At 40.3% G+C, this 14990-nt stretch overlaps 4 protein-coding genes across 7 annotated transcripts; 1 reads left to right on the top strand and 3 right to left on the bottom strand.

The window, feature by feature from the left end:
* The first annotated feature begins 163 nt into the window (after positions 1-163).
* On the top strand, positions 164-14945 carry LOC132786805 (biotin--protein ligase). 2 transcript variants are annotated; one of them, XM_060793460.1, is made up of 12 exons: positions 164-660; positions 738-1090; positions 4878-5034; positions 5127-6034; positions 6094-6245; positions 7063-7219; positions 7278-7481; positions 7537-7722; positions 8229-8378; positions 8445-8588; positions 13911-14242; positions 14305-14945. In XM_060793460.1, the coding sequence occupies exons 1-12, from the start codon at positions 519-521 to the stop codon at positions 14480-14482; spliced, it is 3063 nt and encodes a 1020-aa protein (XP_060649443.1). In that variant the 5' UTR covers positions 164-518; the 3' UTR covers positions 14483-14945. The 2 variants fall into 2 exon arrangements, with proteins under 2 accessions (XP_060649443.1, XP_060649444.1); XM_060793461.1 differs by having other exon boundaries at positions 165-660; positions 7081-7219.
* LOC132786808 (mitogen-activated protein kinase kinase kinase 7-like) lies at positions 1279-2746 on the bottom strand. Of its 2 annotated transcripts, none has more exons than XM_060793471.1 (5): positions 2408-2746; positions 2036-2344; positions 1803-1979; positions 1657-1747; positions 1279-1604 (listed from the first exon to the last, which is right to left on the bottom strand). In XM_060793471.1, the coding sequence occupies exons 1-5, from the start codon at positions 2444-2446 to the stop codon at positions 1441-1443; spliced, it is 780 nt and encodes a 259-aa protein (XP_060649454.1). In that variant the 5' UTR covers positions 2447-2746; the 3' UTR covers positions 1279-1440. The 2 variants fall into 2 exon arrangements, with proteins under 2 accessions (XP_060649454.1, XP_060649455.1); XM_060793472.1 differs by having other exon boundaries at positions 1279-1601; positions 2408-2739.
* LOC132786807 (putative mitogen-activated protein kinase kinase kinase 7-like) lies at positions 3345-6610 on the bottom strand. 2 transcript variants are annotated; one of them, XM_060793470.1, is made up of 5 exons: positions 6596-6610; positions 4235-4573; positions 3997-4173; positions 3803-3941; positions 3345-3749 (listed from the first exon to the last, which is right to left on the bottom strand). In XM_060793470.1, the coding sequence occupies exons 2-5, from the start codon at positions 4250-4252 to the stop codon at positions 3604-3606; spliced, it is 480 nt and encodes a 159-aa protein (XP_060649453.1). In that variant the 5' UTR covers positions 4253-4573; positions 6596-6610; the 3' UTR covers positions 3345-3603. The 2 variants fall into 2 exon arrangements, with proteins under 2 accessions (XP_060649453.1, XP_060649452.1); XM_060793469.1 differs by lacking the exon at positions 6596-6610 and adding an exon at positions 4631-4713.
* On the bottom strand, positions 9235-13571 carry LOC132786804 (kinase suppressor of Ras 2). Its single transcript, XM_060793459.1, is given in 2 exon segments — positions 9235-10118; positions 10121-13571. Coding segments are annotated over 2 exon segments (3204 nt in total). The 5' UTR covers positions 13232-13571; the 3' UTR covers positions 9235-10025.
* Positions 14946-14990: the final 45 nt, after the last annotated feature.

Here is a 14990-nt window from a genome sequence, read left to right on the forward strand (position 1 = left end):
TAAAAGCTCGCCGGCTGAGTTTCCGTATGTTCTACAAGCAACAACAATGTTGTAAACAAAGTGGTGTGTAAGCTCTTGGCCAACGCTAACCTAACAGCTGTTTTTATTACGTATCACTGTGAATGACTTGCATTCTTATCAAAACACCCTCTTCTACAGTTGATAAGCTTTTACACGGGGAGCAAAGCGAAGCGTCGCGTCGTCTCGTCGAATGTGCGTGTAAAAGTAATCAACAATAAATGTCATGACATAGCGAAATGAGAAAAGTGTGTCAAACAGTTGTTGGTTGGTTGGCAAGGAAGCAAGCGCTCCAGCAGTGATAAATGCAAATTCAATTTTGCACAACACACAAAAATTACGACACGGCAAATTGATTTTATATAGTGCCCGAGAACTTGTCGTGCGTATTTTCAGTGCATATCTTGTCTCTCATGTGCGTGTGTGTAATGGCCACAACAACAATAATAGCAAATTAAAACTGCCGTGTTGCCGCTTATTGTTGTTTTTAAGTTGCAAATATGTTGACACTATATTACGTGAGCGCCACTTTGGTGCAGTCCTGGCGAATCCAAAGAGCATGCAACAAAATTGCAGAGCAGTTGGCGCAATCATCGAGCATTGCGTTCTACACGCTTCAAACTGGCAACGACGATGGCTTCGGTGAGTAGGATACACACAAATGAACATAAATGTACATTTTATTGAAGCAACAAATAATACTTTGTGTATGTGTGCAGATCCAACATTTGCCAGCTCGGAACTATGCGGTAATCGTAATGCGGCCAAGGTCACGGATATATTGTGGTTGCATGGCAACCAACGCGGTTGCTGTCTGCGTCCCTTGCAAGCGGTGCAAATTACGCCATGGATTAGCTTCCCCAACGCGCCCAGTCTGCTGCCCTTTGCCCACGCCTCGGACACCGCAACGCCAACTACCACGCCTACAGAGGCTCAACAGCAGCAACAGCCGTTGCCCCGCATCACACTATCGCCCGATAAGTCGCAGCATTTGCATCTCCTCGTTGAATCGCAGATCGAAGTGCAGCGGGATGCCGGCAATCCACAAACTACAAACACCAAAGCGGTTCGGGTAAGTCGATCAATGTTTTTTGGGTTTGCCAACTTTGGCGTGATTTCTGTTGAATTCGTGGAATGAAATAATTTGGGTTCAGTCGGGTCAACACAGGTTTTGTCTAAGTAGCGATTTATCAGCGCTTCCGCGTGTGTTTACCGGTTTATTTAGACTTAAAGGGTATATAGATTCAGTGGCAATTAAAATTATTTGTGAGGAGCTTTTATTTTACTCCCTCTAATTCGACATATTGCACTCTTTTCAAAAATACAATCCAGAAATTGATATGTATTTATATAACAATAAGTTTTTTTTTAATACCTATAGCTATCAAAAAATGATTAGAAAGATAGAAGTTGTCTCAACTTTTACTGATATAACCTGTTTTTTTTGTAATTTTGTATAAGATAAATCACTCTCTTCATAGTCAGACGATCCTCAGGCTCTTGTTGCCAGCACATTTTAATTATTGGTTTTAAGTTGTTCGTGTCCTCATGTTCCTCTATATCGCTCATCTCCGGACGTTCACCTGCTGGAATATACTATTAATACAGAATTTCTATATATTTTTAAATTTTGATTACCTTCGTAAAAGGGCTTCTTTCTTGCCAGTACTTCCCAGAAAACTATACCAAAGCTATAAACATCGCACATTTGCGTATATCTCTTCCGTTCCTGGAATAATATATATCAACTGAATAATAATTTTGATCATATATTGAAAACTTACGCCAACTTCAGGTGCCATATAACCAGGTGTTCCAGTGTTATTTGTATTAGTTGTTGTGATTTCTTTCACTGTGCCAAAGTCACATATTTTCAATGTACGATATTGGTCGAAAAGCAACAGGTTTTTTGTCTTAAGATCCCTATGGAATTTTTCTTTACTATGCAAATACTCCATTGCCTATAAAGAGTACGAAACTAAAGTAATCGCCGGCATGAAGGTAAAAAAAAACTCACCTCGGCGCATTGAAGCATCCAATCTATCTTAAGGTCATTGGGAATGTGGTTTTGAGTAATATGCAAATACTTATACAGCGATCCACATTCTGCATACTCCAAAACTATGCATATTTTATTTTCAGGATCTTTAGAGACGCCGTATAATTTGACAATATTTGTATGTTCCAATTTTTTCAGATTTTGGATTTCTCTTGGGGAATCTTCCTTCTCCTTCTCTGAAACGATTCTTATTTTTTTCACAGCAATTTCTAGACTTTTAGGTTTCCAAATTGCCTTGTACACATCGCCATAGCTACCAAAATCAATCTATTGTGTAAAATTGAATAACATTAAGTAATTAATTTATTTGCAATGCCTATTTACTCTTACCAGCTTCATATCAGTTATTTCATCATAGCTTATCTCCATAATTGTATTCGAATGAGTGCAACTTGGTTTATTATTGATTCATTCAGTGTTTCCCTCTCTTATCTTTTCAAAATAAGTGGTCCGTGCTATTTCGATTCTGTCACTTTTAATTTAGAATTCACTTTTTACGCACTTTTACTTTTATTGAACAATAGTCTTTTTCCACTGCACTCAGTTTTTTTACAATTCGAACCGACTGTTTTTCTTATGGGTTTTTACATTGGCCATTGTGAGCGTCCAGTGTACACTTATGAGCTCACAAAGAATGTAGAACATATAAAACAAGCAGTCCCTCTGCCAGAGTGACCAACACGAGGGAAAAAGCTAGATCAGTGACAAGGTCACACCCACAAATACTAACTTTGTCACTATCGATAAAAATCGATCGCGACCACACTGTCAGCTGGTTTGAGTGGTCACGCCTGCCATCATCTGGCATCAACCATTTCTATCCCAAGTTGTTCCGATAATTTTAAGTCCGACAATAAAAACTTTGTCATTCACAATGAAAATTTCAAGTGATAATGGCGGGATTGCTAAAACGTAATGTTTATTGTGTCGGGTTCACGTTTCTCTGAAACGTAAGCCGTTGTAAAATGAAATATGTTTAATTGAAACAAAAATAGATAATCAGTAATCAAATTACAAATTGTTCTTGTTATTTCAATGAATAACCAAACTATGTCCTCGCACTTTTAAAGAAAATTCGTAACGGATAGTTTTTCTCGCTGACATGGTCGTTAAAGTATGAATCCATAATAGAAAAATATTAGATACAGAAAACAATGGTGTTATAGGAAATTAATTTATTATACATTTATTAAAACTAATTTTTAATTATAATTGAAATTAGTTTAACTACAAAATAATACTATTATAAGCAATAAGGGCTGTGGTGAAATAGATAATAAAAAAATTAAGTAATCTTTGAACCGTACTAAATTCGCCCGATTGTGAATGTCAGGCTAGTAGAGTTTTCACTGTAATCGTTAATCATTAACTAGTTAAACTAGTTCCGCGTTTAACGGAAGTGTAAGCTATAAAGCACAATGCATTAAATGAATTGCAGTTTGATAACATTTGAATTGATAAGCAACGCGAGTGTATAGATGTTTAACTTTATTCATAGAACACAACACGATTTAATCAACACAAAATTAAATTAAAACGTTGGTTAAGCCATTGGCGATACTTCGCATAGATGGTCGCATATCGGCTTTAGTGTTCCAGCACAATTCAATTAATTTAATTAGGTAATTGAAATCTTTATTTAACTTCATATCTTGTATATTGGGACGTTTACCTAGAGCGATGAAAAAATAAGTAATACTGCACATAAGTAATTTTTTGTTTTACCTTGGAGAAGGTTTTTCTGAATGGATATTGGATCCTTAATTTCAGAATCATAGAACGGTTTTTTCCTCGACATTACTTCCCAGAAAACAATGCCATAGCTAAAAACATCACATATTTCGGTGTATTTGCTGCTTGCATCCTTTGAAAATAAATTGTGTACTAAATCATAATCTTATCTAGAATAAAGCACTTACTGCAACTTCTGGAGCCATATAACCATAAGTACCAGTTCCGGTTGTATTGTTGGTTCTGATTTGTTTCACTGTCCCGAAATCACATAGCTTTAATGTACAATAATTGTGGTAAAGCAACATGTTTTGCGGCTTGAGATCACGATGAAATGTTTTATTTTTATGCAAGTACTCCAAAGCCTGGAATGAACGTTATACGAATTATTTCAGTAATACAAATTCAATAAAATAAATTATTTACCCTGGCACATTGGACCATCCAATTTAGCTTGTGAACCACAGTGACTTTTTTCTTTTTTGTAACATGTAAAAAATAGTGAAGTGATCCGCAGTCTGCATGCTCCAGAAGGAGACAAATTCTGTTGTTCCCATCCTTAGATACTCCATATAATTGTACAATATTCGTATGGTAGAACTTTTGTAGATTGCGAATTTCCCTGCGGAGATCATCTTTGCATTTCTTTTTCTCGGACTCTGATACTTGACTATTGTTTCGAATTATCTTCACCGCAATACATTTTTCCCGGCCTTGAGTTTGCCATTTCGCTTCGTAGACATCTCCATAGGAACCTCTACCAATCTGTGAATATATCACAATTGATGAATTATTTATATTTTTATTTTATATTTTTCTAACCAAATTGTTTAGTTGTATATCTTGGAAGTGCGCGGTTATTTCAACGGGCATTGTTTACAGTTGATCGAATGAAAAAGACTAAAAGTTATCATCCACTACTACCTTTATGTAGTTGCATTTCTTATCAGAATTAGTAATGGCATTTTCGAATTTACAGACTGATAAGCCTCGAATGAGTGCATCGAAGTTAACCCTCTATGATCAAATTGATTTCCATTTAATCGAATATATTTTTCTCTCTTTACAGCTGGAAGATTACGGTAAGCTAATAGCATGGAAAATTGACTCCCACCTGGCGGTGCTCATCGAAACGGATGTTGAGCATTTCACCAAACTATTGATAATGACATTTTTACAAAACAATTTATGCATAAATGATAACTTGCCACTGATGCGGATTGAGTGTAAGCCCCGTAGCTGATTAGTTGTCTCAATTATGTTAAACTGGAACTAACATTGATTATTTTTTTTAAATGTTTTTGCTGCGGTGTTGTAGCTGTTCAGCGTGAAGGACAACCGCAACCAATTGAACTGCTGACCAATCATGTGAAGCGTCAATCGAGAACATCGATTGACATGAATGCCGAAAGCTGGCAGAAGCATTTGAAAGATCTGCGTGCGCTTAGTGTGCTGGCTCATCAGGCCACCGAGTTTGAGCTGCAAAAGAATCGCACCGAAGGCAAGACGGGTCTGCCCAAGCAGGAGTTGACGCCACAACGTCAGGTTGAACCGCCACTTGTGAGTGGAACAACGCCAGTCAAAGCGGTGGCTGTGGTGGAGCCAACCACAAAGGCGACATCACCAGCCAAGGCGTTGACTACGCCGATGAAGCAGCCTTCACCTGTCCAGAGTCCGTTGAATAAGCCTAGTGAACTGGAGAAGATTGCAGCCAGCAAGGTGACGCAACGCCAGCAACCCATCGATGTGCAGGATAGCCCAAAGGCAGCAGTTAAAATTACATCATCCACGCCACCATCAAAGACATCGACACCGAGCAAAAGTTTTGTGGCCGTCAAACCCAATTCACCACCAACTACTCCGACAAGTGGAGTTGCTGCCACTGCCTCCCGATCACGTCCTGTGTTGCGTCGGAATAAGGATAGTCTAGGCGAAAGCAAGCCACTCAATGTGCTCGTCTATTCGGACAGTGCCAGTGCTCGAGAATCGGCGATTGCGACACTGCGTCAGCTGCTAGAGCGCGATGTGTACACGATTTATGCATTGACGCCACAGCAGGCGGCGCAGAAATATTGGATTGAGCAGACAGCTTTACTCGTTGTCTGCGGCTCAGTAGCTCCTGGCATTGGTCAGGTTTTGGTCGATTACTTTCTGCAAGGCGGTCGCGTGTTGAGTCTCTGCTCGGACATCTTGCACTTCATCTTGCCCAACTATCGTACAGCAGAGGTGAGTTTGATTAGACATTGGTCGTAATTGAGTACCTGCTAATTGTTGGCTAATTGCAGGTACGAGAACACGAGTTAGTTCAGTTTTCCTACGACAAGTGGCAGCGTGTCAAGATGATGCATCACATCTTTTGCTATCAACCCTCTCCGGTCAAGAAGAACTTCTCCACCGACAGCGAGGAGTCAGCGGGTCCAAGTCATTCGCGTAAACCGTAAGTTGTGTGTTGGTATTTCACAGACATTCTCCATAGATTTCGAAGTGATTCCCCGTTTTGGAATTGTTTTGAAATGAAAGTTAACATGCCCACCACAACATCCGAGTATAATACAGCTAATTATCTAATCCACCACGACTTTATACTTGATACTTCATTGATTCCAATGCATGTTATATTCGCCTAGGCAAGATGCGTTTTATTTTTGCTGCATACTTGCAGGCGCACCTAATCAATTCAATTCAAAGTTTTTTACATTCAAATAGGTATAAAGAACAAACGAAAGAAGAAACCAGTTGTAAATACTCTTTTATGTAGTTGAATATTGTGTTTTTCGAATACTTTACCTAAGGTACTCTCAACCATTTTCTTACTAATTCCAATCTCTTTTGTGTTTCTCAAACGTTTCATGCTCAAATTGGCGTTTTTCTCAATTTGTTTTTGGTTTTTCTAATCGAATTCACAATCTGATATATCATGTTTCTATGTGTGGTACTTCTTCACAAAAATACTCTTAACTACTTTGTATCGGTACAACGCACTCAATTCTCTATTGAAATTTAAATGTAACTCTTTTAATTGATTTAAATCCGGCTTGCTTTATTTTATTATTCTGTTTATCCTTGTGTGCTGTCCACTGTGTTTATCTCTCGCTCTCTTCGCTGTCTGTGTGTATGTGCTTGTATGTGTGCGCCCTCTACTATTATTATCCTATTTGCCATTAACAAAAACTAACAAAAACCAAACCAAAACTAAAAAATAAAAAACCAAACAAAAAAAAACAAAACCAAAATACGAAACGAACGCCGCTTAGAGCTCTAGTATGTCCAAGGTCCATGGAACTAAAGGATCTCAGCGGCCAGACGCACAAGCTGGATGTCAAAGTGCTGGGCACTGAAGAGACCTGGAATACGCCCAGCCTGATGCTGGCCAACAGTCTGCATAGCGGCGGCAAAGCTGTCTTCTCCCAGGTAATTTCTTTAACATTCCCCAAAAGAATTGCATTTAAAACTCTTAAACTTGATGCAGGTTCATCTGGAGACGAATCCCAGTGAGTTTGAGTTTGATGAAGTAAAATTCGCCATCCTCAAGCAGAACGAGAGCACACGTCTCGAGATCTTTACGGATCTATTGCGCAAGTATTTGGGCGTCCAGGTTCGAGGTGCTGAATCCGCAGATCCCACTGCTGCTGGAGTCATCTTTAAACAGGCTTATTTTTTGGGACGTCATGAGGTAAATATCCAAAAATATTTTACCCCATCAGTCTTAATCATTGTTTATAATGCAGTCAAAATTTGAGCTATTGGAGAAGCTGCGTCCACGTTGCAGCGGCACTGAAAACGTTATCGTCACGCCCAAGCTGACCATGAAGTTTTGTGGCAAGGATGATACGGCGCCAGCGGCAAATACCAACGTCTTGCCTATACTGATACATTCCTGTCCAGATGATTTCTCCACAGTGGACTATTTTGATGTAAGTGCTGGAATATTATTTTGTTCTATTATTATTATTTTCATATTTTATTGAGAGAGATCATAAGAATTATATATCAGTTTACAAAAATGAATTGTTTAAAGTTCTTAACAAATTGAAAATTAAAATTTAGTTAAATTTAACAAACTTAAACTCCACAAATATTACAAATTTTGAATTTTTGAAATAATCAATAAATAAATTCGGTTTGTCCAATTGTATTTAAATTACAAGCTTACACAACAAAAATTTAGAAACTATTTTAAAAATTGAAAAAAAAATTTTTTTGTTTTACAAATTAAAAATAATTTAACCGAATATGAGTATTTTATATTTAAATAAAAATTTAAAAAATATTGCTATAAATAATTTCCATTTCCAAATGATAAAAATATAAATTTACATTTAATATAATTTCTATTAATTTCCGAAATATGTTCAATAATTTTGCATTAATATTTTTAAAAACTAAAAATAATTATGATTCCGTTCCTGGATTTCTGCAGAACTTGAAAACTGAGCATATTGGACGCCTGGTCATCTATGCGCCCGTTGTCAGCAGCTCGATGTATGTGATCAACGATCTGGAGTTGGTGCATGGCATCGCTGTGCTGCCACTGCAGCAGACTGCAGGCGTGGGTCGCAGCAACAATCAGGTAACTATCTTAAAGATTCGTTAAATGAGTTGTTTAATAATAAATTTGATTTTCTTTCGCATTTAGTGGCTTAGTCCTTTGGGTTGTGCCATGTTCTCCACACAACTGCACATTGCTACAGATTCGCCATTGGGGAGCCGCCTGCCTTTGATACAACACATTATTGGAGCCGCTATTGTGAACACTCTACGAAGCCATCCACAATATAAGGTAAGTGCTAAACCTATCCCATTTTGTATCCAGAAAACTTTAAAGCACACTTGCAATAATGGCTCTACACATTTCTGTATCATAAGATCTTTTGTGGTCTACTTAACATTTAGGTGACTATCCTCAGTGTACCCAAAAAAATTCAACAGAATATTTGCAATGATGTTTCTACACATTTATCATAAGATCTTTTGTAGTCTTCATAACACTCATAAATATTTCAACATTGATATACACAGTTTGTATACCAGTTGTAGTTTTGTAAAACACATTTTGAAATCCGGTGTGTTATTTAAAACAAATTATTTCATAAGAAGTTAATGCATATTTTGTTGCGTATAAGAGTATTTTTATGTTTTAGTATTTCAAGTCATTGTATTTATGATTCAGTAGTGGTTGCAGTAGAAGAAGTAGTGTCTGAATCGATAGTAGTCGAATGCGAAGCGATAGTAGTGTAAATCGATAGTAAAAGGATTTGGAGTGATAGGAGAAACAGCACTAGAAGGCTATGAATATGGAAAGCAAATTTCAAATTGCAGAAATTGCATTAATTTTGACGGCCAATAAAAAAGATTGCATGGAATAGCAGCTATGTTTAGTGATAGTTTTTATTTTGACAATTGTTCGTATAGTATATATGTATATATATTTTTTTTGTTTTGTTTATTTTTTGCATCAACTCGTTTACTAATATATACTTATAATTTACAATACACAATTTAATATACACCTGTATACATATGCATATATGTATACGATATACTATATATATATATTTGTTTATATTTAGATATATAGAGCTTTGCTTACACATAATTAACAATTTTAAAATTGCTCACCTGATTTACGTTTACATTTAGATTTGCCACAGTGCTTGCTTTTCATTTATGTATTTTTCTCTGTTTGTCTGTCTGTCTGTCCGTCTGTCTATGTATATATTATGCATTTTCTCAAGTTTTCTTTTTGTTCTCTTTAAACATACATACATATTTCAACGTTGTCTTTTCATTATGCTTTGTGTTTAATTTAACATTTGATTTGCATACATATGTAATTTTAAAAATTAAAATTAAATATACATATTTCTTTTTTTTTACAATGCATTTGTAAATTGCTAGAATTTTGGATATATTCGTATTATATTTACAGTAATCGCTTTGTTTTCGTTTTTGCACATTTGAACTTTGCTTTGAGAGTCGTCGAGTTGCGTACATGCTACATACATAGTGGGGGGTGAAATGGGGATGGGGGTGAGCTTTGCTCTGCGTCGCTTTCTTACTTCACATTTGACATTTTGCACGCACACCGTTTACATGATGAGTTTTGCCTCTGTGTGTGTGTGTGTGTGTAAGTGCAGCTTACATTTACATAGAACATGGAATTGTGCTAATTAGAAACTGTGCCTGTGTGTTTTTGTTTATGTGAGTGTGAGTGTGCTTAGAAGACAGACTCTGCAGAACGCGAGAGATTGACGGGATGCGATGGACTGCGCGCCAAACGTTTCTTTGGCAAATGCTCAAGCATTGAGAGAGTAGACGTGCAAAATCCGGTCGCTGCTCCTTGTCGTATGCCCAGCACAGCATCAGCAGATCCTTGACATCTCGCCCCGACTGCAGATTGGCCAGAGATTGCTTCATGCCGCGTCCCACCTGCCAAATCACCGATTCCGCCGGCTGATCCTTGAACGTGAACTCGCCGCAAATGAGCTCATACCAAACGGTGCCAAACGAGAAGACATCCGAATAGCAGGTGAACTCCAGGCACTCGCCACGCGGCTTGGACGGCTGCAGAGCGCGTATCAATTCTGGCGCCAGGTAGCACAACCAGTTCTGGGGCACACCCAATCCCATATCACAGTACAGCAGCTTTGTCGAGCTAAACAGTCCAAAATCCGTGATGATCACCTTGCCGTTCTCAATGAAGATGTTCTTCGTGCGCAAGTCCTTATGTATGATGTCACGCGCATGCAAATAGCCCATTCCCTGGGCAATCTGCTGGGCAATCAACAGGGTGCGATTCATGGCAAACTTTTCCCGTCTCTGATGTATGTACGTGTAGAGTGTGTTGCCCTTGCACAGCGACGTGACAATGGCCAGATGCGGCGGATTCATGCAGGCGCCCATAAAAAGCACCAGATTCTCGTGGCGAGTCTTCTTGAAATTGGTCACCTCATTGCGAAACGAGTCCAACATATGCTCATCCTGCAGATAGTCTTCATTGAGCAGCTTGACGGCCACATCGCCGTGCCAAAGCGCACGATGCACGGTGCCAAAGCGCCCTTGGCCAATGCGTTCGAGTAAATGCAGATCCCCATAGGGTATGTCCCATTCCTTGAGCGATATCGAATTCTGTCGCCACTGTCCCGAATCGCCATCCTCGGTGGAATCTAGACGCACTGGCGTACGATCCGAATCAGTGCTAGCGCTTCCCGACAACGACACCGTCTTGTCGCTATCGTTGGACTTGTGGGTGTCGCTGTATTCGCTGGTGAAGGGAATCCGCTTGTCCACGCCCGCATTGCTTAGTTTGCGTGGAAAGAAGCTGCCGCTGTTGACCAAGCTGCCCGTGTAGGTGGCACTGCCGCTGCTGCTCACATTCGACACCTGCGAGACTGTGGAGTGTGTGGACACTTGGCTGCCGGTTAGTGAATGAATGTGTCCGTTGTTCGAGCTGCTGCTGTTGTTGCTGCAACTGTTGCTGTTGCTGTTACTGTTGTTATTGCTGTTGCCGTGACCGTGACTGTGACTGTTGCTGCTGTTGCTACCACTGTGGTTGCTGCTGTTGCTGTTCGCATTGTGAGCGCTGTTAGTATTGTTGTTGCCATTGGTCAGTGATTCGCTTGCAACAACAACACCCACCGCTGTCGTCTCATTGGAGATAAGCGTTTGTGAAGCATTGCTCGCGTTGCTGTTGCACGCATTGCTGCTCGTGATGGTCACGTTGGGGAAGTTGAATTGACTATGCGGCTGCTGTTGTTGTTGTGGATGTTGCTGCTGTGTTGGCAGTGCTGGCAATGGCTTCGGATGGCAGCCAGTTGGCGTCGACACCAGCAACTGTTGATGCTGCTGCTGCTGTTGTTGCTGGAACAGTGCTGGACTGCTAGGTGTGGAGCTTGTGCAACTGGAGCTGGGCGAGCTACTGTCGCCGTGCTGTTGCAACTGATGTTGCTGCAACTGTTGTGGCTTGCCCAGTGTGTTCTTCCTCAGCACCGGCGACGCCTTGCTATTGCCAGCCACACCCAGTTGCGTTGCATCCCAACGGCCGCCCACCTGCGTCTGTCGAAACTCGTGCACATATTCCGGTGGCAAGCCGCACGATGGCGGCACATGAGGGGCGCAGGATTTGTGGCAAATGTACTTGCAATCGATGCACCTGAGACCATGGCTCAGCATCTGTTTCTGGCACAACTTGCAGGTGGCCATGAAGCAAAACCATTTGCTGAAACGATGCTTGATCGTGTGTCCCATGCCCACGTGAGCAACACCCGGTGACGGTGGCACCAGCAACACATTGCTGCTACTGTTCACCGAGTCCACATAGATGTCCGTGGAGCTGGTCGAACTGTGACTATCGGGACTGGGATCTGTGGGCAGGCGATTGCGTGGCGGACGTGGCGGTTGCTCTGCGCCGCTGCTGCTGCCGCCCACGATGCTGCTGCTGTCCGAGGCGCTGCTTGTGGTGTGTTGCATCAGCAGCGTTTGATGTTTCTTTGCAGGCGGTGGCGTGCCCACAGTTGTTGACGCTGCTGTTGCACCAGCTGATGTGGCAGAGCTGCGTGTGCGCTGCGGAGTGCCACTTGCAGAGGCGGTGCCGGAGGCGTGGCTCGGCGTAAAGGGCGAGTTGGGTGGCGATGGCGTCAGCGTTAAGGTCAACTGTGAACCTGTCAGTAGCTGCTGTTGCTGTTGTTGCTGCTGCTGCGTCACCTTGGCTGCCTTCAGATTGCTATGCGGATGCTGTCGATGATGCGCACGCGGCGATGATGTGCTCAGTGCACCGCCCAGGCCAATGTTGCCAATGCTGCCGCGATGATGCATGTGATGCGTTGGCGCCGCATGCGGTCGATCCCAAGAGTCCCAATGCCATTGCTCCGGGTCCACGTTCCCACTTGGGGAACTCTCAATAGTCTCCATGCACTTGCGTAGATTGTGCAGCGCTTTGGTTAGACGACGCATCTCCTCGTCCAATTGATGACTGGGATTATTGGCGAGCAGCTGTTTCAGTTCTTCGTCGCTTAGCTGCAAGGTCTCCTCCAGCGTTGTCAGTCGACTTAAACACGACGCTAGCGACTCGGGACTCAAGCCCACAACACGCAACCATTGCCTCAACTCACTGCTGCCCGTCGCCTGATGATGGGGCAGCAAACCGTTGGCGGGTATACGTTCATTGAGCCGTGTTTTGGTCAACAGCAGCTCGGAGAAGTAGCGCACCAGCTTGGACTCCAGGCAGCGTATCTCCTGTTGTGTGAGCGTGGCTGTTGTCGAACATTGCGTGCGCAATCCTTCCAGATGGTTGGCCGACAGCTCAATCATATCCTGTATGATGATAAGATTGCTTTCACTCGTCGTCGTTGTTGAATTGTTGTTGCTGCTGCTGCTGCTGACTGACGACGCAGTCAGCTGGGCGGCGGCGGCGCTGCTGCTCATTTTTTGTTGTGTCGCCCGCCCGCGCGCCCCTTTTACAGCAGCATTAAGAAAAAAGAAAAACTGATTGATTTTTTTCAGACGCGTTTTTATTATCAGCGTTTGTTATTTCCTCCTCCATCACATTCGACACCACACATTCTGTCGCACTTTTTGCTTTCAGCTTAAACACACATATGCACACACACACAGTTGTAGTTTAAATGCGAATAGCTTGCAAGCTTCCGCTTTGCTAAACCGAAAAAAAAACGCGATAATTTTTATAGTTCTTCGTTTCGTTTGGTTTTCTATTTTTTTTGGGGGGCAGACAGAACGGGTGCTCGCTCGTTGTGTTGTTGCTGCACGCACGGAATTTCTCTACACCCAAGTAGTAGAGCTGCTAAATTATCGTCGGAGTTATCGATATGTATATGTCACAGCTATCGAGTGTACAAGCCCTCCAAATTATCACTTTGCCTTCTTATACTTAATTTATTACTAATTACCAACAATAGAATAATTGTAAAAATGTATTTGTTTTTTTGTTTGTTATAATTTCACAATTTAATACATTTCCTTCATATCAATAATTAATCAGCTGATTGTTTGTCTGCCAATCACATGCAATCAAATAGTGTGACCTTACCTATTTAACCATTAAGTAACGACTCAAAAATATACCAACATTACCGCTATTTTGCAGGTGCTGGATATTGCCTTAAAATGGCCAAATGATATTATTGCAAATGGCAATAACAAGATTGGCGGACTTGTCGTCAATACCACTTTATTGGGTTCGCTAGCAATAGTGAACATTGGCTGTGGCATTAATCTAAACAATTCAAAGCCAACGGTTTGCATAAACGATATGATAAGGGACTATAATGTGCGAATGCCTGAAGTGAAATTACCATTGCTTAAGTACGAACAGTTTATTGCCTTGGTCTTCAATGAAATTGAAAGACTTTTGGCTGATGTACAAAACGGCAATTTCAAATCGTTTTACGAACTGTACTATGAACTTTGGCTGCATAGGTATGTAAATTTAATTGACTAAACCAAAACAGATTTACAATGTTTATTTCTTTCTTTTAAAGCGAACAGAGCATTAAAATATGCCTTCAAAATGATCAAGAAAAAGAAGCCACCGTTGTTGGAATTGACGATTATGGGTTCTTAAAAGTGAGACTAGCAAATGGAGCGATCGAGACCGTTCAACCTGACGGAAATAGTTTTGATATGATGCAAGGATTAATAGTACCTAAATTTACTTAGATAAATTTAAAGAAATCAATTCATATATTACGAATTAATTTATTCTCCTCTATTTTTATGTAAAACAAACATAATCGAATTAATAACAGTTTGTATTTTTAGGCGCATTTAGATACACTTATTATCAATTATCTAAATATACATGTAAAACGTAACCTATTTACAAAAATATTTCACTTTAAGTGAATGTTGAGCGAAAATTCAGAATTTAAAATTTAAATTTATTTCGATCATTTAACACACTGCCAATATTAAGTGTTTTTCTAAATGTTTAACTACTATATGTGAAATGTATTTCGGAATAACATAATCCTATCCATTGTTTACAAAGTTTATTACACATATTTGGAGTATAAAAAACTTAAAAGCGTTCCCCAAATTAACAACCAAGTAACCAAATAGCTTCCCTTATAATTATATGTGTTTACAAAAACGAAAAATTTAATAAAAATCATACAAGCTAAGGCGATTTTAGTATTTTGGTTGCCAGAGAACATAGAATTATTTG

This window comes from Drosophila nasuta, chromosome 2R (assembly GCF_023558535.2).
Source record: "Drosophila nasuta strain 15112-1781.00 chromosome 2R, ASM2355853v1, whole genome shotgun sequence".
Classification (NCBI taxonomy): Eukaryota; Metazoa; Arthropoda; class Insecta; order Diptera; family Drosophilidae; genus Drosophila; species Drosophila nasuta.

Excerpts from the sequence above, each read along its gene's own strand:
- LOC132786807 (XM_060793469.1), bottom strand. The coding sequence starts at position 4,681 with ATGCCCGTTGAAATAACCGCGCACTTCCAAGATATACAACTAAACAAT. Across the intron at positions 4,174-4,234 it reads GGATGGTCCAATGTGCCAGG|GCTTTGGAGTACTTGCATAA; the intron begins GTAAATAATTTA and ends CGTTCATTCCAG. Across the intron at positions 3,750-3,802 it reads TCAGAAAAACCTTCTCCAAG|GTAAACGTCCCAATATACAA; the intron begins GTAAAACAAAAA and ends TCATCGCTCTAG.
- LOC132786808 (XM_060793471.1), bottom strand. The coding sequence starts at position 2,446 with ATGGAGATAAGCTATGATGAAATAACTGATATGAAGCTG. Across the intron at positions 1,980-2,035 it reads GGATGCTTCAATGCGCCGAG|GCAATGGAGTATTTGCATAG; the intron begins GTGAGTTTTTTT and ends TACTCTTTATAG. Across the intron at positions 1,605-1,656 it reads AAAGAAGCCCTTTTACGAAG|CAGGTGAACGTCCGGAGATG; the intron begins GTAATCAAAATT and ends AGTATATTCCAG.
- LOC132786805 (XM_060793460.1), top strand. The coding sequence starts at position 519 with ATGTTGACACTATATTACGTGAGCGCCACTTTGGTGCAGTCCTGGCGA. Across the intron at positions 661-737 it reads TGGCAACGACGATGGCTTCG|ATCCAACATTTGCCAGCTCG; the intron begins GTGAGTAGGATA and ends GTATGTGTGCAG. Across the intron at positions 7,482-7,536 it reads ATTTTTTGGGACGTCATGAG|TCAAAATTTGAGCTATTGGA; the intron begins GTAAATATCCAA and ends TTTATAATGCAG.